This window comes from Herpailurus yagouaroundi, unplaced genomic scaffold (assembly GCF_014898765.1).
Source record: "Herpailurus yagouaroundi ecotype Mexico unplaced genomic scaffold, PumYag 207, whole genome shotgun sequence".
In the NCBI taxonomy this organism is placed as follows: domain Eukaryota; kingdom Metazoa; phylum Chordata; class Mammalia; order Carnivora; family Felidae; genus Herpailurus; species Herpailurus yagouaroundi.
This window is the reverse complement of record NW_024412438.1, coordinates 3,711,699-3,730,617: the sequence shown is the minus strand read 5'-3', so window position 1 is coordinate 3,730,617 and position 18,919 is coordinate 3,711,699. Positions and strand designations below refer to the sequence as shown.

The window sequence follows — 18,919 nt, the reverse complement described above, 5'->3', positions numbered from 1 at the left end:
GACGCGGGGCTCGAACTCACGGACCGCGAGATCGTGACCTGGCTGAAGTCGGACGCTTAACCGACTGCGCCACCCAGGCGCCCCCAAAAGGATATTTTAAACCCTAGATTGATTTTCCCTACAACTCAGCGTATTTTTCATGTACGTATTAGCTTGACAAAGAGGCAAGTTACATGATGCACCCCAGAATGCCTGGAAGGTTATGGGCCTCTCTGGGCCATCGGATCAGACGGACCCCCTGCCACTGCCTTCCTTTCCTTGGGTCGGCCATGGCAACGACCCCACCTGTCCTGTCTTGGGCATCAGAACACAGAAACACGGCTCTGTTGGAGCTTACCATTTGTGACCTGTGCCTTGTTGTCAAAAAGGGAGGGTTCTCTTCTGTCCTCACAGGTTCCTGGACCTGCTGAGAAACCACCCTTCTCCTGTTTAGCTAAAGCAGGCAGATGAGGCCATTCCCCCTCCGTGCACTGAGAGGGGCCACTGGCTAGAGGCAGTGGGGGGCCCGGGCAAAGACCGGTTGGCCCCGTTTGGCAGAAAGCGGGGTCTGCTGCAGGTGCCATGCCACGGGCGGGGGCCCAAAGTGGGGGCCCAAAGTGGTTGAGTGCTGGCTGTCCCCGGGCTGGCCCAGTGGTGTGCTATGCCTGTTGGGTCTGTGGAACCTGACTTCTGCAGAACTGACCGCCTGCCCCTGGGCGGGAGCCGGCCCCAGTGTTGTTCTTAGGAACCGGCTCCTGGGGGGAAAGAGTGTGATTTAACAGATCAAGCGTTCAAACAAAATAAACGCCTCCCGACTATCTCCCCCTCTTTGTGCACGTGCCGTGCTGCTGGCAGTGACTTGTCCCTGAAGCACGTGTGACTCCCGACTGCGGCTTCAGCCCATGCTCTTCCCACAGCCCTCTGTCCCCCCTGTGTCTTGTCATCACCCCGCCGTGCCCCGCAGCAGCCTGTGGGAGCTGCCTACAGCGCAGACTGCATCCCGCTTAAACCCTTCTCTAGCTCCTGTGTCTGCCCTTCCCTGCCTTCCCCACCGGCCGTGGGCCCGAGGCACCTGATCCCGAGCCGGGTGGCTCCAGCAGGTCCCAGCCGTGCAAGCTTGGGCCAGCTCCCTCATCTGAAAACTGGGGATGGTGAGAGCAGAACCTGCCCCAGAGCGTTATCAAGGCGGTTAGAGAGGCTGCGTGTGAGTGCTCGGCCCACGCCCAGCAAATGTCGCCCGGTGCTACTTTGTCGCACATCCTCTTCAGCTGTGCTGCCTGGGTCTTCGACTTCTGCCTCCCTCTTAGGCTTCAAATGCTGCTTCCTCCAGGGAATCTTCCCTGAGCTCCCTGCAAGCCATCCCTTCCCCCCACCCGCCGGCTACCCCAGCCTCATTTTCTTGGGATTGATCTGTCTTTTAAACAGTGTCCCCTCTGAGGGCGGGGACCACGCTGGGGCACGTTTGGGTCTGTACCATGGCTGGGCCTGGCACGTGCTCAGTGCTTGGTGTTTGTCGAATGAATGAACGAATACAGTAGTCCCCTTATCCAGAGTTGCGTTCCGCAGTGTCAGTTACTCACTGTCAGCCACGGTCCCGAAACAGAGGCTCCTCCCTCTGACATCTGCTCACTGTCAGGAGTAGAGAGCAGCTTGTCACATGCCTCCATCCTTCACCTCCTTCACCTGTCACGTGGGCATTTCATCACTGGACCTCATCAACAGGAGGAAAGTGAATATAGTACAGTCACATATTGAGAGAGAGACCTCCTAGTGACCCCGACACCACCATTGACAACGTCCTCTCTCCTCAGGGAGGCGTGCACCTGCTCCCTGAGGCTCTGGGTGGCTGAGGTCCTTGACAAGTGATGTGTGAGCCTGGTGTGTCATAGGACTCCCCCCACCTCCATCTGGTGACCAAAGTCCTGGCCACAGTAGTAGGTCATAATCTCTCCACCCACGCCTTACCGCTCAGGTCGCCCTCACCAATGGGAACACCCTCCCGCATGCCCCAGATGCTGCTCCTGGCTTTATCACGGTCCATGCAGTCCTTGGCTGGCGTCCGATGAGTAGTTCCAGACCCCAGCCATCCCAGCTCCTTCCAGGAGACCCCAATAAATCCCTCTCTGCCCCACCAAAATAATAATAATAATAATAATAATAATAATAATAATAATAATAATAAGGTATTCAGAGAGAGAGAAAGACTACATTAATGTAACTTTTATTACAGTATGCTGTTATAGGGATGTTATATAGAACAATTATTTTTGTGCTGGTGTTCATTTCTTATGGTGCCTAATTTATAAGTTAAACTTTATCACAGGTATGTATGTATGCATAGGAGGAGAACATAGTGTATGTAGGGTTCAGTACCCTCTGCAGCCTCAGGAATCCACTGGGGGGCCTTGGAACATGTACCCCTGTGGATAAGGGGGACTACTGTAGAGTTACCTTGATGGACATTTTTATCTGCATGCAAATATTTATCAAATCAGAAGTCTTTTTCAGGGACACCTGGGTGACTTAGTGGGTTGAGCATCTGGCTCTTGATTTCAGCTCAGGTCATGATCTCAGGGTCATGGGATGGAACCAGGTTGGGCTCCCCACTGAGTGTGGATTCTGCTTAAGATTCATGCTCGCTCTCTCTCTCTCTCTCTCTCTCTGTCTCGCCCCCCCCTTCCCACCCCTCTCCCCCTGTGCATGCTCTGTCTAAAATAAACAAGTAAAAATCATATTGGAAAAAAAAGCCTTTTTCAGAAAAAGTATCCCAATTTCAGATTCTCACTATTAAGCTTCTAGCAGTTGCCAAAGAATCCGAGTAATAAAAAGTTAGGTTAGCCCAAGGGGCCTAAAAACCTAAAGACCTAATTAAAATTAAGATTTTTTTTTTTTTTTTAAGATTTTTTTTACAGTCATCTTTACACCCAAGGTGGACCTCGAACTCACCCGGAGATGAAGGGTTGAGATGAAGCATGCCCCCCGCCCCCGACTGAGCCAGCGGCAGCCTTAAGATTAATTTTTACAGGATAACTTTCTGCCGCAGTTATCACCAATCATGGACCAGTGCTGTCACCAGGAAGCTTTTCTCGGGTGGCAGCCGGGGGACCAAGGACAGGGCGGTGCAGAAGCACGCAGAGAAGCACATGGCCGAGGGGGCGGGCGCTCCGCCGGCCCGGCTGCGGCTCCGGAGCGGGGGCGGGGCGGGGCTGGGACCGGGCGCCCTCTGCTGGCCACTCCGCGAACAGGCGCTGGCGGGCAGGTTAACACACCACGGAGGGCTGGACGCTGGGCTTAAATATTTTGCAGTCAGTTGTTTTTAAAAGTTAAACTTATGTGATAACTCAATTTGCAGTGAGTTTTTAGTGCAGTAAGTGCAATGCTTTTTCCGTGAAGCATTTCAAAACCAGTGAAGGTGCCTCAGATGTTGCAGAGTAAGAATTTAAGAGAGAGGGGTGCCCAGCCGGCTCAGTCCGTGGAATGAGCAACTGTTGGTCTCAGGTTGTAAGGTCAAGACCCACGTTGGGCATAGAGATTACTTAAAAATTAACTTAGGGGCACCTGGGTGGCTCAGTCGGCTAAGTGTCCGACTTCAGCTCAGGTCATGATCTCACGGTTTGTGGGTTTGAGCCCCGCGTTGGGCTCTGTGCCGACAGCTCAGAGCCTGGATCCTGCTTTGGATTCTGCGTCTCCTTCTTCTCTGCCCCTCCCCCACTTGTGCTCTGCCTCTCTCTATCAAAAATAAATGGGAAAAAAAAGCTTAAAAAAATTTTTTTAAGTATAAGAGAAAAAATAGATTAAAACCAGTTAATATAGTCATCTTTGTTTTGAAGAAGAAACTTCCATTGATAACAAAAGTAACCCTTTGGGAGGGCACAGTTTAGCCTTTTCTCTGTAGTGGGGCCAGTGTGTTGTTCTGCCACAGGGTTGCCACCAGGATGCATTTGCCAAGCGCCTGCCTTCTGTAGGGGAGGAGACGTCTTGACTCAGGAAGCCAACTTACTGTTGGACACTTCTGAGGGGGAAGTGGGGGCCGTTCTTTTGAAATTAATAGTAACAACTGTGGCTAGGGGTGCCTGGGTGGCTCAGTCGATTGAGCATCCGACTTCGGCTCAGGTCACGATCTCGCAGTCTGTGAGTTCGAGCCCCGTGTCGGGCTCTGTGCTGACAGCTCAGAGCCTGGAGCCTGCTTCGGATTCTGGGTCTCCCTCTCTCTCTGCCCCTCCCCTGCTCGTGCGCACGCTCTCTCTCTCAAAAATAAACTTTTCTAAAAATTAAAAAAATAATAACCGTGGCTAACATGGAGCTTTTCAATGTGCTAGGCGCGGTACATATAGTTATTATTCCCATTTGAGAGAGGCAGAAACTGAGGCTTATAAAGGTGAAGAACTTGTCAGAGATCACTCATCAGATGAGTGGTAGAGGTAGGATTTGGACCCAGACAAAAGGACAGGCCGGGAGTCCTCAGAACCAGTGTGCAGTGCCCAGCCCATAGCTGGGTGGCCCCTTGTGTCCCCTTGGAAGGCCAAGGCCAGGAGACCACTCCAGCAGAGGGCAAAGGGGGGCTTGGCAGAGAGGCCACTGGGGAAGCTCACGAGGGAGTACTCCTCCGCCCAAGTAGCCCGGGCCCAGTAGCCTGGGGTCCAGGGTGGAGAGATGGCTGGGAGTGGTGGGGCAGGCCTCCCCTCAGCCCCAGCCCCTGGTCTGCAGGGTGGTCACAGCTCTGGACAGCCTGGAGATCCCGGTGATGTTGCAGATGGCGTCCCCGCCCACAGGGATATTAGTTTACCTGACAAGACAAAATTTGACTTTGCGGTAGGGGGCCGCTTGGAAATGCATCACTTTTCCTGCTTCTCCCTGAGAGTATTTTTTCCCAGAAATTCACAAGGGCATTCACACCATTCCCAGGCCCGCACCTGCTCTCAAGAAAAGAACTCCTGGCGGTGGGGAGGGGTTGGATGAAGGGGGACACAGGCCCGAGGGTCCGGCTGGAGGACGAGGGAGTACCCCGAGGTGTACCACGTGGTGCCCACGGTTCACGCTGCTCTGTGGGGAGGGGGTCGGAGCGTCCTCAGCACGAGGGGAAAACTCTGTGTCTCTACCAGACGATGATGGATGTCAACTGCGCTTCTGGCGGCCACCGTTTCACTGCGCACGTGAGCCAGGCCCCGTCGTGCCGCAGCCTTCAACGTCTACAGTCAAGCTGGAAAAATACAAAGCAAGGATCCGTGTCCTCCTGTGCCCTGACCCTGGCCTCCAGCGTGGCCGCCTGCGCTCCGTGTCCAGGGATGTGTGCGAATGTGCTTTGCTCTCACTGAGCTCTGAGCCCAGCGGGGCCTCGGGAAAGCCTCCCCGGCGGCACTGGAGGCTCCCCCAGGAGAGGGGGTCTGGCTCAGCTCAGACCCTCTGCCGTCCAGCGGGCTGCTGGCAGGAGGAGCAGGATCTCCGGTGTCCAGGCCGCGCCCGTTTCAAGCCACAATTACCCGGTTCAGTTCCAGCCCGGCTTGGCCAGGCGTCCTGCGTCCCTCCACATCCCTCGTGAGCCACCGACTGCGTGGCGAGGGGGGCCAGCAGCACCACAGGAGGCCCAGGGCTCCGCCGAGGGCGAAGGGTGCCGGTCGTCCGTTCCTTGCCCCCAGGTGCACCAGTGTCCGATGTGTACCCTCCAGCAGGGAAAGACTGTCCCTCCTGCAGAGGGGCCGGGCGGCAGAGGCTTGCAGCCGGCCCTCCAGAAACAAAGCCCCGGCTGACTGTGTTTGCCAGCTTCCGAGGCGTAAATACTCACTAGAGCTGCGGAAAGACGGGTGGTTGGGCACCGTCACAGAGTGCTTCCACGGGGACGCCGCCAACAGCCTCGCGCAAGGAAAATGTGCTGGAAGGATTAGGAAGCCGTGTGTTTTGAATAGTTAGTACCTTGTTTTTAACGTAACTTACTGCCAGATTATATAATTTAGTGTTCCGTGCTGGCTGTGTCTCCTGAACGGCTGCCCCTCGCAAGCCTCTGTGTGCTCTCCCTTGTCACCTGTTTCACAGCCCCTGTTCAGGGGCAGGAACGGGGTGGGGGGGTGGGCGGCCGAGGGCCAGCAGTGAGTCCCGGTGGCAGGGGGGGTGGCGGGGGCGGGCTGCGCACGGGCTTCCAGGGGCCCGATCCCAGCCTGGCCACACAGCTGAGGAACATCCAGACCCACAGCCAAGCACAGACGTGGGCTTTTGTGTGGTTGAGCGCTCACTGGCGTGGACACTTCCAGCAGGTCATTTGAGCATTGCTTCGTCAGACGGGCTGTCACTGAACCCCCACCCCCACCCGCCCCCAGCTTAATGGCGATCCCCGTGACACTCTGAAGCCCGTGGCCCTTTTCCTTCTAAGTGCCCTCCACAGTGGTCATCACCACGTTCTCGCGAGTGTCTGCAATTGCTGCCATCTCCCTACCAGAAGCTCCAGGAGGGCCGCGTGGCCTCCCTCCCGCCCAGTGCCCAGTGGCCCCCGGGTGGCCAGCACGGACATAGGCAGAAGGGGAAGGGCCTGAGGGGGAAGGTAGAGAGAGACAAGCAAGCAAGGAGTGGGGAGAGAAAGGCAAGAGACTTCTTTCGCTTACTGGCATGTCTTTGTGCAAGACAGCCAGCCATCAGAAGTGTCCCGGGTACCCCGATTTTTCCAGCTATGAGGGCTGTAGCGGCGAGATGCTCCCGGCCGCCGCTGCCGGAGGCCTGATTAGAAATGGCTTGAAGGAGGGGCGCCTGGGTGGCGCAGTCGGTTAAGCGTCCGACTTCAGCCAGGTCGCGATCTCGCGATCTCGCGGGATCTCGTGATCTCGCGGTCCGTGAGTTCGAGCCCCGCGTCGGGCCCTGGGCTGATGGCTCGGAGCCTGGAGCCTGTTTCCGATTCTGTGTCTCCCTCTCTCTCTGCCCCTCCCCCGTTCATGCTCTGTCTCTCTCTGTCCCAAAAATAAATAAACGTTGAAAAAAAAAATTAAAAAAAAGAAAGAAATGGCTTGAAGGACAAGAGGCATCCATCCCTTCACTAGCGAGCAGCCCCGAGAGGCGCAGACTCTAGCTTGGCATCTTCAGCAGCTTGACGATGTCCTCAGAGACCCCAGTTCTTGCCCTCCTTCCGTTCTGCCTCCTTAGGGTATAAACTCTGCCCTCAGGCCAGAGACCCCTGCGGTGGCCGGGAGCCGGACACATCACCTGGATATGGTCACGTCCTCCAGAAAGGGCATCAGTTCCTTCCTCTGTGGCTCCTTTGAGGAGGCAGGAAAACTCTCCCAGAGGCCACATGTCCTGTCCTAATCCAGCCCAGCAAGGGGCCTGGAGCGACCAGAGTTTCTCCGGGACCCCTACCCACACCGGCAGCAGTGTCACCCGGGAGCTGGTTGGAAACCGGGGAGGCGGCTGGCGCTGAGGCTTAGCAAGCCCTCCACCCCGGTGGTTTCAGTGGCTGGACCATCGTGACCCACCCTTGAGGGTAACCCCTGGGCGCCCCTGCGGAGAGGCAGTGAGTGGTCAGGTGGGGCTGAGCCGTCTGCAGTGACCGGAGGTGCAGGCGAGACGCTTTGCACCCACCGCCTTTAACCAGCGCCGTGAGGCTGACCCGGCCCGGAGCCCTGCCGTGGGAGGCGGGGCGGGGCGCCCCGGCGGCTGCTGAGGGCTGGCTCTCCTTCCCACCAGCTACCAGAGATTCACCGACTGTTACAAGCGCCTCTACCAGCTGCAGCCTGAGATGACGCAACGAATCTACGACAAGTTTATCACCCAGTTGCAGACGTCTGTCCGGGTGAGTGGCAGGGAGCCCGGCAGGCAGTGCTGGTTCGGGTCCTGCAGGCAGGGGCCGTACACTCAGCCCCTGCCGGTCCCCAGTGGTCAGGCCACGGTGGCCGCCGTCCCTTCCTTCCCAAGGATGGGCACCTCCACACCCCTGCTCTTGTCCTCCTGCATCATGACTGTCTGCTGGGTCGTCTCGTCTTCGTACCTCCAGCACCTGGTGCAGGGCCTGGCACGGACAGGGCACTTAAACCGTTGAATTCAACGGAACTGCATACGACAGGGAGCCCAAGAGAGGCCGCTGCATTTAGGTCTTTCAGTGACCGTGATCCCTCTTGAGGGCTCTGTCTCCCTGCCGGCACGCGCCAGGGGGGCCCGGAAGCACCCAGACGCATCTGTGCCACCGGCACGGGGTGCGCTGGGCCTGGGGCTGCGGCACCCAGGGTGATGGGCAGGCTCTTTTCAGATGTTTTCCATCTTACACTCTCTGTTCCTCGTTACTAAAGTCCCCTGGAGAGAAGAGGGCATGTGGGTACAAAGGCACAGAACAGGAATTCGCCGGAATGTTACTGAGTCCTGTACTTTCACTGTGGGCTTGTGTGGTGTCCTTACAGCCCTTTGCTGCTCTCTCTTCAGGAGGAAATCTCCGAAATCAAAGCAGAGGGGAACCTGGAAGCCGTCTTGAATGCCTTGGACAAGATCGTGGAAGACCGCAAGGACCAGGAGGAGCCGGCCTGGTGAGAAGGTGGTCCGCGAGGCTCCCGCGGGGAGAGGCCGCCCCCCGGCATCCCGACGGGGCTTCCGCCAAGAGCTCACACGCCTGAGACTCGGGGCGCAGCCACCCGTGTGGTGCCCTCCGGGAAGGGGAGCCCCAATGCAGGCGCGGGCAGGCTGATGAAAGCCTTCCTGGGGGGACTCGTTTCAGGACCCCTCTGGCCCGCGGGGCACATAGCCGGCGGGAGGCGAAGGGCAGATTGGCGATCTTCGGGCCGGCTGGCCCCGGGCATCCGGGTGTTATTCGCTCGTCCACTTAAATGTTTAGGGAGCACCCACCACACGCCCCGAGATCAGCAGCGAACTGGACCCAAGAGACCTGCCCCCTGGGGTCGCACTCCCGGGGTGTCCCGCACAAGGTGGAGGCGCCCTTAGCTCCTGCCTCCCCCCAACCCTCCCCACCTGAACAGCACGTTAGGCCAGAGCGACGAAACACCTTTCTTGCGCTTTCCAATTTTTTTATGCTTTGTGACCGGAATACTTAAGAGAATGACATTATAGAACTGAAAAAGACATTTTTGAGGAACTTGCAGTGTCTTTCACCTGGCTGCTCACCAGACCCGCCCCCCGCCTCACTTGGGGTCTTCAGAGGCCCCGCCCCCCACTCTTGCCTCCAGGCCTGTCTTCCTCAACTTCCTCTGTTACCCAACCCTTGCTGGGGCCTTTCCTGTCATCCTGCCCCAGCCCACGCCACCCTCCAGCCCCGTGTCTGAGGGGTGGGCGCACGTGGTTCTGGGGACGGAGGCGGCCGTGGGGCCGGGTGTCGGGGGGGGGGGGGCGTGGCGTGTCGGGGAAAGGGTCACCACTCGCCCCATCCCCGTGCCCCCTGTGGCCTCGCAGGCGCCCGAGCGGGAACCCGGAGGCGGACCTGCGCAGCGCCCTGGTGCCCTACTTCCGGCAGCAGCGGGACGCCTTGCAGCGGCACGTGCGCAAACAGGAGGCGGAGAACAGGCGGCTGGCGGAGGCCGTGGTGGCCGGGCGCCAGCAGGTGCAGGAGCTCCAGCGGCGGGGCCAGGCCCGGCAGCAGGCCTGGCAGGTGAGTGCCCGGCCCTACCCTTGGGCACAGGCTCCCGGCCCAGGGGGCCACGACCTCGTGTTAGTCGGGGTGACGTGGGGTTCCCCACACAACTGCTCCCCAGTAGCTTTAAAACGTGTACATCAGGATGAGGTCTAGAGCCTTCAGCACACGTAGTACATGGGCTCTGTGCAACAACTGTGTTCTCTGAGGGCGAAGGGAATCTTTGGGAGTGGCCCACGTCCCCTGGGGCCAAGCGGGTGAGTGGGTGACCGGGCTGAGGACCCAGGGAGCGGGCACGGCCATAGAGACAACGTGGGTTTTCTTACCGGCTCGAGAGGTGGCTCCGGTCAAGGGTTGCCAGCAGGGCTTGAGCGGTGGCCACACCGTTGGGCTCCTTCCGCTGTCCGGGTGTCCAGCTCGTGTCCCCTCTCCCACCCGATGGCTCCCCTCCTGGGGTGGGCCTTCCCGCGGCGGAGGGCAGTGGGTCCCCAGATCCCTGGCTGCCGGGACCCTGAGCCCTGGAGGGCCCGCAGCAGGACAGGGCCAGAAGCTGGCCTTTTCCCTCTTGTCATCACCCCCTCCCTGGCTCCGGGGCCCCTGGGGAAGCAGGCCCCAGTGTGCTCGTGACCAGGGCCCACAGCCTGGCGCCGTGTAGGGCCACTTTGGGGCCACCCTGCTGGGTCCTCAGGCAAGGTGCTGTCCTACCATCCATCCCCCTCTGTCACCACGAGGCCGCCAGTCACTCTTCTCTCTGGGCCCTGCTCATGACCCACCTCACCCGGTGCCGCTGCGGGCCCGAGGCGTGTGTGAAGCTGGTCCCTGCCTGAGCTCAGCCTGGGCCCAGCCACTAGCACAGTCAGGTCAAGAAAGTTCCTCCACTAGAAATCGCTGATGGGGGTCAAAGGATCACAGGGACACTTTGGGGACCCTTATTCAAGATGGGCGCTGCTCTGGGGAGGCCCAGTGTCGGTGGCCATGGCGCCCAGCCTGCCGTGAACACCTGCTGAACAGGGGGGCCCCTGCTGGGTCTGTGACATGAGCCAAGACCCCCTCTGTGTTGTCCTGGGGGACATAGGCCCGGAGTCCGGCACAGCGGAGGCAGAGGGTTTGGATTTTCTCATCCGTCTGTTCCCTCCTACTGCTGCCAGGCCCTGCACAGAGAACAGAAGGAGCTGGTGGCTGTGCTGGGGGAGCCGGAGTGAGGAGGCGACGGCCGGACCAGGAGCAGAGGGCCGTCGAGGTCGAGGGCCTGGCCTCCGAGAAGCACTGGCATGGTGCCCAGTCCCTGAGTGGGGATGGAATTAGCTGGAGGATGAGGCCTGTCTGTCCTGCTTTGGGGGCTCCCCTGGGGTCCCCCCCAACACACACACACACACACACACACTTCAGATTCTTCCCTGTTTTCTTGTAACTAGGACTGTTGGGCAGCTCCAATCCCAGGAGTTGGGTCCCCGCCTGCTCCTGAGCCCCTCCCCTCCCACCCCCCCACTCGGGGAGTCTGTGTTCGTTCTCCACTGATTGCCCCCTTGCTGGCCAGCCTGAGGACCCGTGCCATGTTCTCCCCACATCCGTAAATAAACTTCCTGCACTTCCTACACTGTAATCTGTGAGGATGCTTCCTCCGCGGGGCCTCTCCCAGGCCAAGACCCCTCTTGGCTCTCAGAGCCCTGGCTGGGGTGGGGGTGGGGGGGAGGCCGTACCCGACCATCAGGTGCAGGAGGGCAGCGAAGGCCTTGTCACAGAAGGCTGGACCCCTGGGTTCCACCCCTCTTTGCTGTCTGGGTTCATTGTGAGAAAGGCTCTGTGCCTCCCCCACCTCCCCCGGGGTGTGCACACGGTGAGCATGCACGCCAGCGGGTGGGTCCTCCAAGTAGCTGGTGCTCTGCCCCCTTCCCCGGCCAGGGCTCAGCCAGGCATCAGGAGGGGCTCAGCCACGGGCAGGATGGGTGCTTCCTCTGGCCAGCGGTGAGGGGACGGGTACAGGCAGGGCCCCGGAGAGGGCCTCACCCCGGAGAGGCCAGGTGCGGTCTGTCTGGGAGCACTGGGAACACTCGGACATCAGGGTGGCCCTTGCTGGCCAACTGCTGCCCCGAATTAAGCTCAGTGGAGCCGCGGCATCCAAACACGGGGCGGTGGGGCGGGCGGGGAGCGCCTGGTCAGGTCCCCACCTGCGGTGGGCTGGGCGTGAGAACACCCTCCCTCCTCTCCAGGCTGGGCCGAGCGGGACTTGGCTCCCAGGTGTGCTGGGATGGGCCTTTTCAGGCTGGATGTCTGCCTCTTGGGAGACAGGTCCCCACAGTTGCTAACACTGGGGAGGCCGTACGGCCAGGCAGAGGGGCCTTCTCCCTGCTCCTCACTGGCTCTGCCTCCCCACGTGCCAGAGGCGCAGGGGAGAGGGTCCCCACCGCCCCAGACAGAAGAGCTGTCCTGCTCTCACTCCCGGCCCACCTCTCTTGGCTTTGGGTTCCAGTCCCGACACACGAGGCCTGAGCAGAGCCGAGCGGCTCCCACACCAGGCCTCCCCCTGGTGTCTGGCCGGGGCAGGGTGCCTCCGGGTGAACGAGGGCATCGCTGCCTTGGGCCCCTCCCTCCCTGGGGTTTGGCTCCTGCCCACAGGCCGTCAGTGGAAATCACAGTCTTAGAGCGACAGTCCAGCTCTACTTGAGTCTATTTTAGACCTCGAGCCCCCCTTTCTCCCCTCCTGCCCCTCCTACTCCACCCAGCTGGTGCTCAAACTGAGGCTGGGGGACTTGAGGTGACCCCCTTGGGGAGGGGCCAGGCCTGTCCAGAGGCTGGCGGCCCACACCCTCCTCCATCACTTCCAGGGGCCTGGCCAGGCAGCTCAGCTCCAACCACAACATCCTTTGGGGTTTGGCCTACAGAGCCGGGGCGGATGACCCCCAAATAGCCCTGGCAGACTCCCCCTGACCCACCCTCGCCTCCGGGGCGCAGCCCAGAGTATAAAATGGTGCTGGCGGGAGAGGCAGAACAGCCGAAGTCCAGCAGCAGCCCGGGCGGCCACTGACAGCCACGCCATGAGGCCCCTGACGATCCTCGCCCTGTTGGCCCTGGCCGTGCTCTGCCTCTGCCCAGCTGGCCCGGCAGGTGAGTGCCCCCACCTCTGCCCCCGCCTCCCCTCCCGCCACCCTCCCGGTCTAACCACCTCCTGCAGGCTCAGTCCCAGTGCAGGGAGAGGAGGGGGGGTGAGCAGGGGTGAACTGGGCCCTCTCCTTTGCAGATGCAAAGCCCAGCCGTGCAGAGTCAGGCCGAGGCGCAGGTACGTGGCAGGGCCTGGTGGGGGGCCGTGCCTGCGGGGCTGCCCGCCGTGCCCCCAGACCCAGAGCCATCTGACCTCTGCCTTTCTGTTCCACAGCCTTCGTGTCCAAGCAGGAGGGCAGCGAGGTGGTGAGGAGGCTCCGGCGCTACCTTGCCCCTGGGCTGGGGTGAGTGCTGGGCCGTGGCCGTGGCCGTGGATCCGGGCTGGGGTGGGGGGCGAAGGCCAGGACCCGGGTCTGCCAGGGCCGTGGACGGAGGGAGTGGGCATGTTTCTTGGAGGCTGATGCCACTCTCTTGGGCCGTCAGCGCCCCAGCCCCCTACCCGGACCCCCTGGAGCCCAAGAGGGAAATATGTGAGCTCAACCCCGACTGTGACGAGCTGGCTGACCACATCGGCTTCCAGGACGCTTACAGGCGCTTCTACGGCACGGTCTAGAGCTGGCGCGGCCCCCCCCCCCCCCCCCCCCCCGCCCCCCCCCCCCCAGGACCCCTCCCCTCCCGGCACCCTGACCTCCCTGCCCGGCACGTGTGGGGCCCCCGGCATCCCCGCTGCTCCAAAATAAACTCCAGAAGAGGAATTGGTGGGGCTGTGAGTCTCTGTCCACCCGTGGACGTCCGTGGCTTCCGTGGCGTGGGAGGGGAGGGAAGGGAAGGTGCGGGCGGGGACAGGAGTGGAGGGGCGGTGTGAGCTCTTTGGTCCCAGAAAGTGCTTCCCAAAGTCCGCTGTTGACTTATTTATTTGTACTGTACTCGCCTCATCTGGAAGCGTCGAAAGCAGCTTCCTAAAAGTCTTATTAGGATTCCCCCTCGAGCCCAGCACCCCTCCCCCCACAAGCCCCTGCACCAGCCACGACGCCCAAATTTAGACCCAAGGTCCTGGACACCTTGAGCACACGGCTGTGACCAGGACCGACAGACCACATCCCTGTGGGCAAACAGCCCGTTTGGGAGGCGAGGGCGCCAGCGGCCCTCGGCGCAACAAGCACGCGAGGCAGGCCTAGGTTAGTCGTGTTAGTGACCCCCCTGGGCTCAGCAGAGACTCGTAGGCAGGAAGGGACCAGGTGTCGGGGCCCAGCGCCTCCCCCGCCCAGCCTCCAGCCGGGGCGCTCCAGCCCCGGACGCTTGCACTGCCCCTCTCAGACCCTCAGCACTTGCCCCAGCCCCCCGAGAGCACCGTCACTGACCCCTCCTGCTCATGGCCAGCACCCCCTGCCCCCTGCCCTCCTCTCCTGTGCCCCCTCCCCTCAGTCACTCTCGGCCCCAGGCTCCGATGTGCCCCTTCTGGGCTCCTCCCCGGCATGGGTGGGGGAGGGGGGCCTGGCCTCTGCCTTTCCCCGGGGCAGGCTCACTGCTGTTTGGCCTTCATTCCCCCCTCCGGCGGGCCACCCTGCAGCAGGGGGCACGTGCTGGGGGCCCGAAATAGGGAGGTCGTGAAGGCGGCAATGATGAGCAGGTTCCCGGCCACCGCCAGGCCCAGCGTGGCCAGCGTGCCCACCAGGCCCAAGGGGGGCTCCTGCGCGGCCAGCCAGGCGCGGCGAGACCCCATGTCAGCCAGCACCGCCTCCAGCTGGAAGTGGGTGCCCAGCACCGCGCAGATGTGGAACAGCTGGTGGCTGTGGCCTGCGGGGAGGGTGGGGCAGGTCAGGGCACACGGCCCATTCCCAGGGCGGCCCGGACTCACCCTGGGACCCGTCACCTCGTCCTCCGGGCCTGCTGCTCCCCCAAAGTGGGAATGTGAAAACCTTCACGAAGCAGTGAACGGGCTGGTCTGCACGAGGCCCCTCGTGTCCTTGCTACCGGGGTCACCTGAGGGGGAGGGGAGCGCCGGGACCAGGGCCCCTTCCAGGAGCACTCCTCCGTCCCTCGCCCCTCGGTTCGATCCCTCGGTCCCCGCGCCCCTCCCGGGGCGGCTGCCCCTCTCACCGATGTAGTCGAAGCGCCCGGGGGCCAGCCGCTCGGGCAGGTGCGAGGCGAAAAGGAAGCCGGTGAGCAGCGCGCAGAGCAGGTGGTAGGTGTGGCTGGAGCTCAGCGCCTCCCGCCCGCAGCTGTGGCCCGGGTCCCAGCACAGGCCAAGCTGGCAAAGGGAGAGCGGAGCTGGTGGGGACGGCCTTGGGGAGGGGCTCCGGGGAGGTCCGAGCCCCAGGCCCCCTTACCCGGTAGAACAGAGGCAGGTTGTCGAACAGAAAGGGGTAGGCGAAGGCGGCCGTGCGGAGGATCTTACTGAGCCGCGGGCTTTCCAGCTCGGGGAACCTGGGGGGCGGGACGGAGAGAGAGGCGGTCGCCATCCTTTCTCCGGGCGGGGGCGGGGGTGGCGGTCACAGAGGGACAGGGGGCCTTTGGCCAGGATGGAATGTCAGTGCTGTTAGGGCACGTGACCCCTCTGGAAACGGCCACACCTGTGAGGGGGGGCGGGGGTACGGACGCCTGCCTCCTCTGGCGGGGTAGCGAGAATTCGAGGGGGCGGCGCAGGCGCGGCGCTGGCGAGGGGTGCGCCCCGCCCCCCCTCCGTGGCATCCTCAGCAAGCACAGGCCCTGTTACTCATGTCGGCCACCCCGAGGCGCGGGTACCCCGTCGCTCGCCCCCGGTGTGTTCGGGGTGCCCTGTCCCGTCCCTCCGCCTTCCCCTTCCGCACCGGCCGAGAACCCACCGGGAGTAGCAGGAGAGGCCGGTGCACAGGAAGGAATTGAGCGCGGCGGCGGGCACAAAGAGCTGGTGCAGGCGGCTGTGCAGCCAGGAGGCCGGCATGGAGTAGGCGGCGTAGGGGAAGGCGCAGCCTGGGGAGGAGGGGGAGGGGGAGGGGCGGGAGCTGAGGCCCGAAGGGGGGGCCCCCCGCCGCGCCCCGGGAGCGCCGCCCCCGCCCCCGCCCCCGGAGCGACCCCGGCCCGGCGGGGCTCACCCAGGCTGTAGAGGCTGAGCGCGCCGTAGTCCAGGAAGTAGCAGATGTGGCGCGCGCGCGGCGACATGGAGCTGAAGGTGTGCGCGCAGCACGACGCGAAGGGGTAGAGGCAGGCGGGCAGCAGGAAGACGAGCAGCGGCCGGTGGTAGGGCTCCGCGCGGAAGCCCGGGCCCCCCGCCAGCGCCAGCAGGCGCCACAGGAAGTACCTGCGGGGCAGGTGCTCAGGCCGCCGCCCGGCCCGCCGGCCCGCCCGCCCCGCACCCCCTCGGGCCACCCCTCACCAGGTGGGCAGGAAATGAGTCCAGATGTTGACCGTCTCGTTGGTCATCTGGAAGGAGCTGAGGACACAGTCCCGGGCGGAGCTGCTGGGGCGGCGGTACCCTGACATGATGCCGTCTTCCCAGAACACCTGTGCGGTGGCGGGTGGGACAGAGGGGCGTCATTGTGTCCGACCCTTTCTCTCGCCGAGAGCTCTCGGAAGCAGCGTTCGAGAGAATGGGCTGGAGGTCGCAAAGGCCTCAAAGCCAAACCGACCGTCCCCCATCTCACCACGGGCAGATACCCAGAAAGCAGATGAGAAACAGTAGAGCGGGCGGAGGGGACCAGATAGGAGGGGGCGGGAGGGGGGCGGCACAGACTGGGCGCCCTGAGGAAGGAGGGGATTCCGGAGGGAGGAGCGTCCTGGGCTCCGGGAGGGGTTGCCAGCCAGGTCCTCAGCAGGGGGACGGCAGGGACGAGCCGGCCAGCAGGAAGGACTTCCCCAGCGGCTCAAAGAGAAGAGCTTCTGCCCCAGTCGGCACTGGGGAGGGGGAGTCGATGGGTCGAGCCCCTCACCCGAGGGACCTGGTGGATGCGAAGGAGTTGGGGCAGCTTGAGACTGAGCATGGTGACCCGGCACCTCCACGCTGACCTGGAGACAAAGTGCGGGGTGAGGGGGGATCAGGTCTCCGCATCCGCGGGCCCCTCTCACCCAGATCCAGGCCGGGCCTGGTCACCGGGCCCCGGGGTGGGCTGTGGGCACCTACGTGCGTGCGGGTGGGAGCTGGCCACTGAGCTGCTTCCCGCAGGCCCGGGAGGGGCGGCGGCCCCGCTTCCCCGACTCTCCATCCCAGCCGGGAGCGCTCGGTTCCCCAGAGGGGCTGCTCAGCCTCAGCCCAGGACAGGCGAGCGCAGGATCCTCCCCATTTGGAAGGCTGCCTCGGTGAGTGGCCCGAGACCCTGGACCTAGGCCCCCCGCCCCCAGTTTTTTTGTCCCCGGAGAACCCTGACTCGTGGAGGTCAGCGCAGGGAGGGCCCCGGCACCCCCGTGCCACCATCAGAAAGTCCCTCGGCCCGCAGAGCCTGGCTGAACAGAGGAAACTTATGACGCTGGCGGAGAATTCCTGGAGAGGCCAGATGGCCGCGGGAGGGGCGAGGAACCGGGATGCCCGGCTCTCCTCTAAACACGACGCTCGTACCCCGGGGTCCCCGACCCTCCTGAGCCCCGTACCCCTCGGCTCCAGACCTGCGCGCCGCCTCCGGGTGGCCGCGGCTCTGCCGCCCCGCCGGCCTCTCCCAGGCACATTCCTTGGCACCGGCGGAGGGGCTGGGCCAGCCGGGCGGGTGGAGCCGCCCCGGGGGAGAGAGAGTAAGACCCTCCCTCCCCAGGCCCCAACTTCCCTGCAACAATACGGCCCAGCCCCGCCCGTCTTCCTGCCGCCAGCCGGGCCAGGCTGTGTCTGCGCCGCGCGCGCGCTCCGGACCCCGGCGCTGCTGGGTCCCCGCCCCCCCCCCCCAGCCTCCCCCGCTGCCAGGCCCTCTGCCCCTGAGCCGGGTGCCGGGTCTCCGATCCCCGTGCCCTGGCCGAGCTTTTAGGTGAGGCCCCCGAGGGCACCCCCGCGCCCCCAGGAGTGGGATGGGGGTGGTGTGGCCTATCCTGCGCGCCGCCCACCTCCCCACCTCCCCCGGGGGGACGGGTGGCAGCGAACACGGAACACGCCGGGGCCTAGGTCCCCGCAGAGTCCCTGTCCCCCTTTGCGGGAGGGCCTAGGGTCTCTGGAGTAGTTTGTGCCGGAGGCGTGGAGACAGAGGAGGGGCGGGAGCAGTCGCCCTAGCTCCGGTCCCCAGAACGGGTGTCACAGCCTCAGGGGAGCGTCCTTACCCAGAGCTCGGGGGGAGGGAGCGCTCCCAAGCCTGTGGGTCCACGGGCCCAGGGCCGCTCCGGCAGAGTCCCAGGCTCCGCCAGCCAGGCTGCCGCGAGGGAGAGTGGCAGGCGGGCCAGGCCTGGGCGGCGAGTGAAACAAAAGGGAGCCAGGGAACAATCCCAGCCTTGTCCGGCCCCCAGGGAGCAGCTCGGGGAGGGGGGGGGGGGAGCGCCCCATTAGCAGGCAGCTCACTCGGCCTCCTGCACACAGCCAGCCCCTCCAGCTCGACCCAAGCCCACTGAGACCAGAGCGGCCACAACCGTCTGGAGCCCCAGTCGGGACCCCAGCCGGGACCCCGCCAGGGCGACGCGATCTTCTCAGACCAGGCTGCACCGGGTGCCAGGTCCTCCCAGGAGCAGGTGGCTCTGCCTGAGGCCTGAGGCCAGGCACCGGAACCCCACACCTGATTTGTGACTTCAGAGAGCACCTCTCAGCAGCCGGGGCCGGGCAGAGACCAGAGCAAAGGCCTTTACCGAACGCTGGTTCAAGCACAAGGGAACCACCCGCCGTGTTCACTCCCCAGACACACACTGACGTGCCTGTCCCTGCAGAGGGTCGGGGACTGAGGGCCCGGAGGTTGCTCTCCAGGCTCGCCGCCACGTCCCCCTTGAGGAAGAGCATGCGTCTGACTTAGAAGGGCCAGCAAAGTGCCCCGGGGGGGCTCACTGGTTTTCACGCAGCCAGCACCCCAGCAAAGGCGCCAGCTCAGCTCACGGGGCCAACCAACCGGACGGCGTCCTTCACAAGAGCATCTCCGGAGCTTTCTCCTGAGTTGCCGGCATCTTGAAAAGCCGCTTCAGCAAGAAACCTCCAACATCCCAATACAACCGTGCAGAACGGGGGTGCCTGGGTGGCTCAGTCAGTTAAGCCACGGATTTTGGCTCAGGTCGTGATCTCGCCATTTGTGAGTTCAAGCCTCACGGGGGGCTCTGTGCTGACAGCTCAGAGCCTAGAGCCTGCTTCGGAGTCTGTGTCTCCCTCTCTCTGCCCCCCCCCCCACTCTCTCTCAAAAATAAAAAATATGTATTTAAATT

General features: G+C 63.0%; 3 protein-coding genes and 1 long non-coding RNA gene across 5 annotated transcripts in view; 3 read left to right on the top strand and 1 right to left on the bottom strand.

Annotated features, from left to right (window-relative positions):
* Positions 1-11,124, top strand: part of PMF1 (polyamine modulated factor 1) — a 17,234-nt gene extending 6,110 nt beyond the window's left edge. The window contains exons 2-5 of the mRNA XM_040452654.1: positions 7,645-7,750; positions 8,374-8,474; positions 9,352-9,547; positions 10,678-11,124. Coding sequence (XP_040308588.1) covers positions 7,645-7,750; positions 8,374-8,474; positions 9,352-9,547; positions 10,678-10,731 — 457 coding nt within the window. The 3' untranslated portion in view covers positions 10,732-11,124. The remainder of the gene's footprint in view (positions 1-7,644; positions 7,751-8,373; positions 8,475-9,351; positions 9,548-10,677) is intronic.
* Positions 11,125-12,526: 1,402 nt separating this feature from the next.
* BGLAP (bone gamma-carboxyglutamate protein) lies at positions 12,527-13,383 on the top strand. Its single transcript, XM_040452655.1, has 4 exons — positions 12,527-12,634; positions 12,768-12,806; positions 12,903-12,972; positions 13,112-13,383. The coding sequence occupies exons 1-4, from the start codon at positions 12,565-12,567 to the stop codon at positions 13,239-13,241; spliced, it is 309 nt and encodes a 102-aa protein (XP_040308589.1). The 5' UTR covers positions 12,527-12,564; the 3' UTR covers positions 13,242-13,383.
* A 141-nt stretch (positions 13,384-13,524) lies between these two features.
* PAQR6 (progestin and adipoQ receptor family member 6) lies at positions 13,525-17,948 on the bottom strand. 2 transcript variants are annotated; one of them, XM_040452650.1, is made up of 8 exons: positions 17,843-17,948; positions 16,537-16,612; positions 15,984-16,111; positions 15,703-15,908; positions 15,454-15,580; positions 14,959-15,055; positions 14,729-14,879; positions 13,525-14,425 (listed from the first exon to the last, which is right to left on the bottom strand). In XM_040452650.1, exons 2-8 carry the CDS (start codon positions 16,585-16,587, stop codon positions 14,151-14,153), a joined length of 1,035 nt encoding a protein of 344 aa, XP_040308584.1. In that variant the 5' UTR covers positions 16,588-16,612; positions 17,843-17,948; the 3' UTR covers positions 13,525-14,150. The 2 variants fall into 2 exon arrangements, with proteins under 2 accessions (XP_040308584.1, XP_040308585.1); XM_040452651.1 differs by lacking the exon at positions 17,843-17,948 and adding an exon at positions 17,207-17,305.
* Positions 17,378-18,705, top strand: LOC121015608 (uncharacterized). The gene is made up of 2 exons (XR_005783898.1): positions 17,378-17,556; positions 18,096-18,705. It is a non-coding gene; the product is annotated as an uncharacterized LOC121015608 (long non-coding RNA).
* Positions 18,706-18,919: the final 214 nt, after the last annotated feature.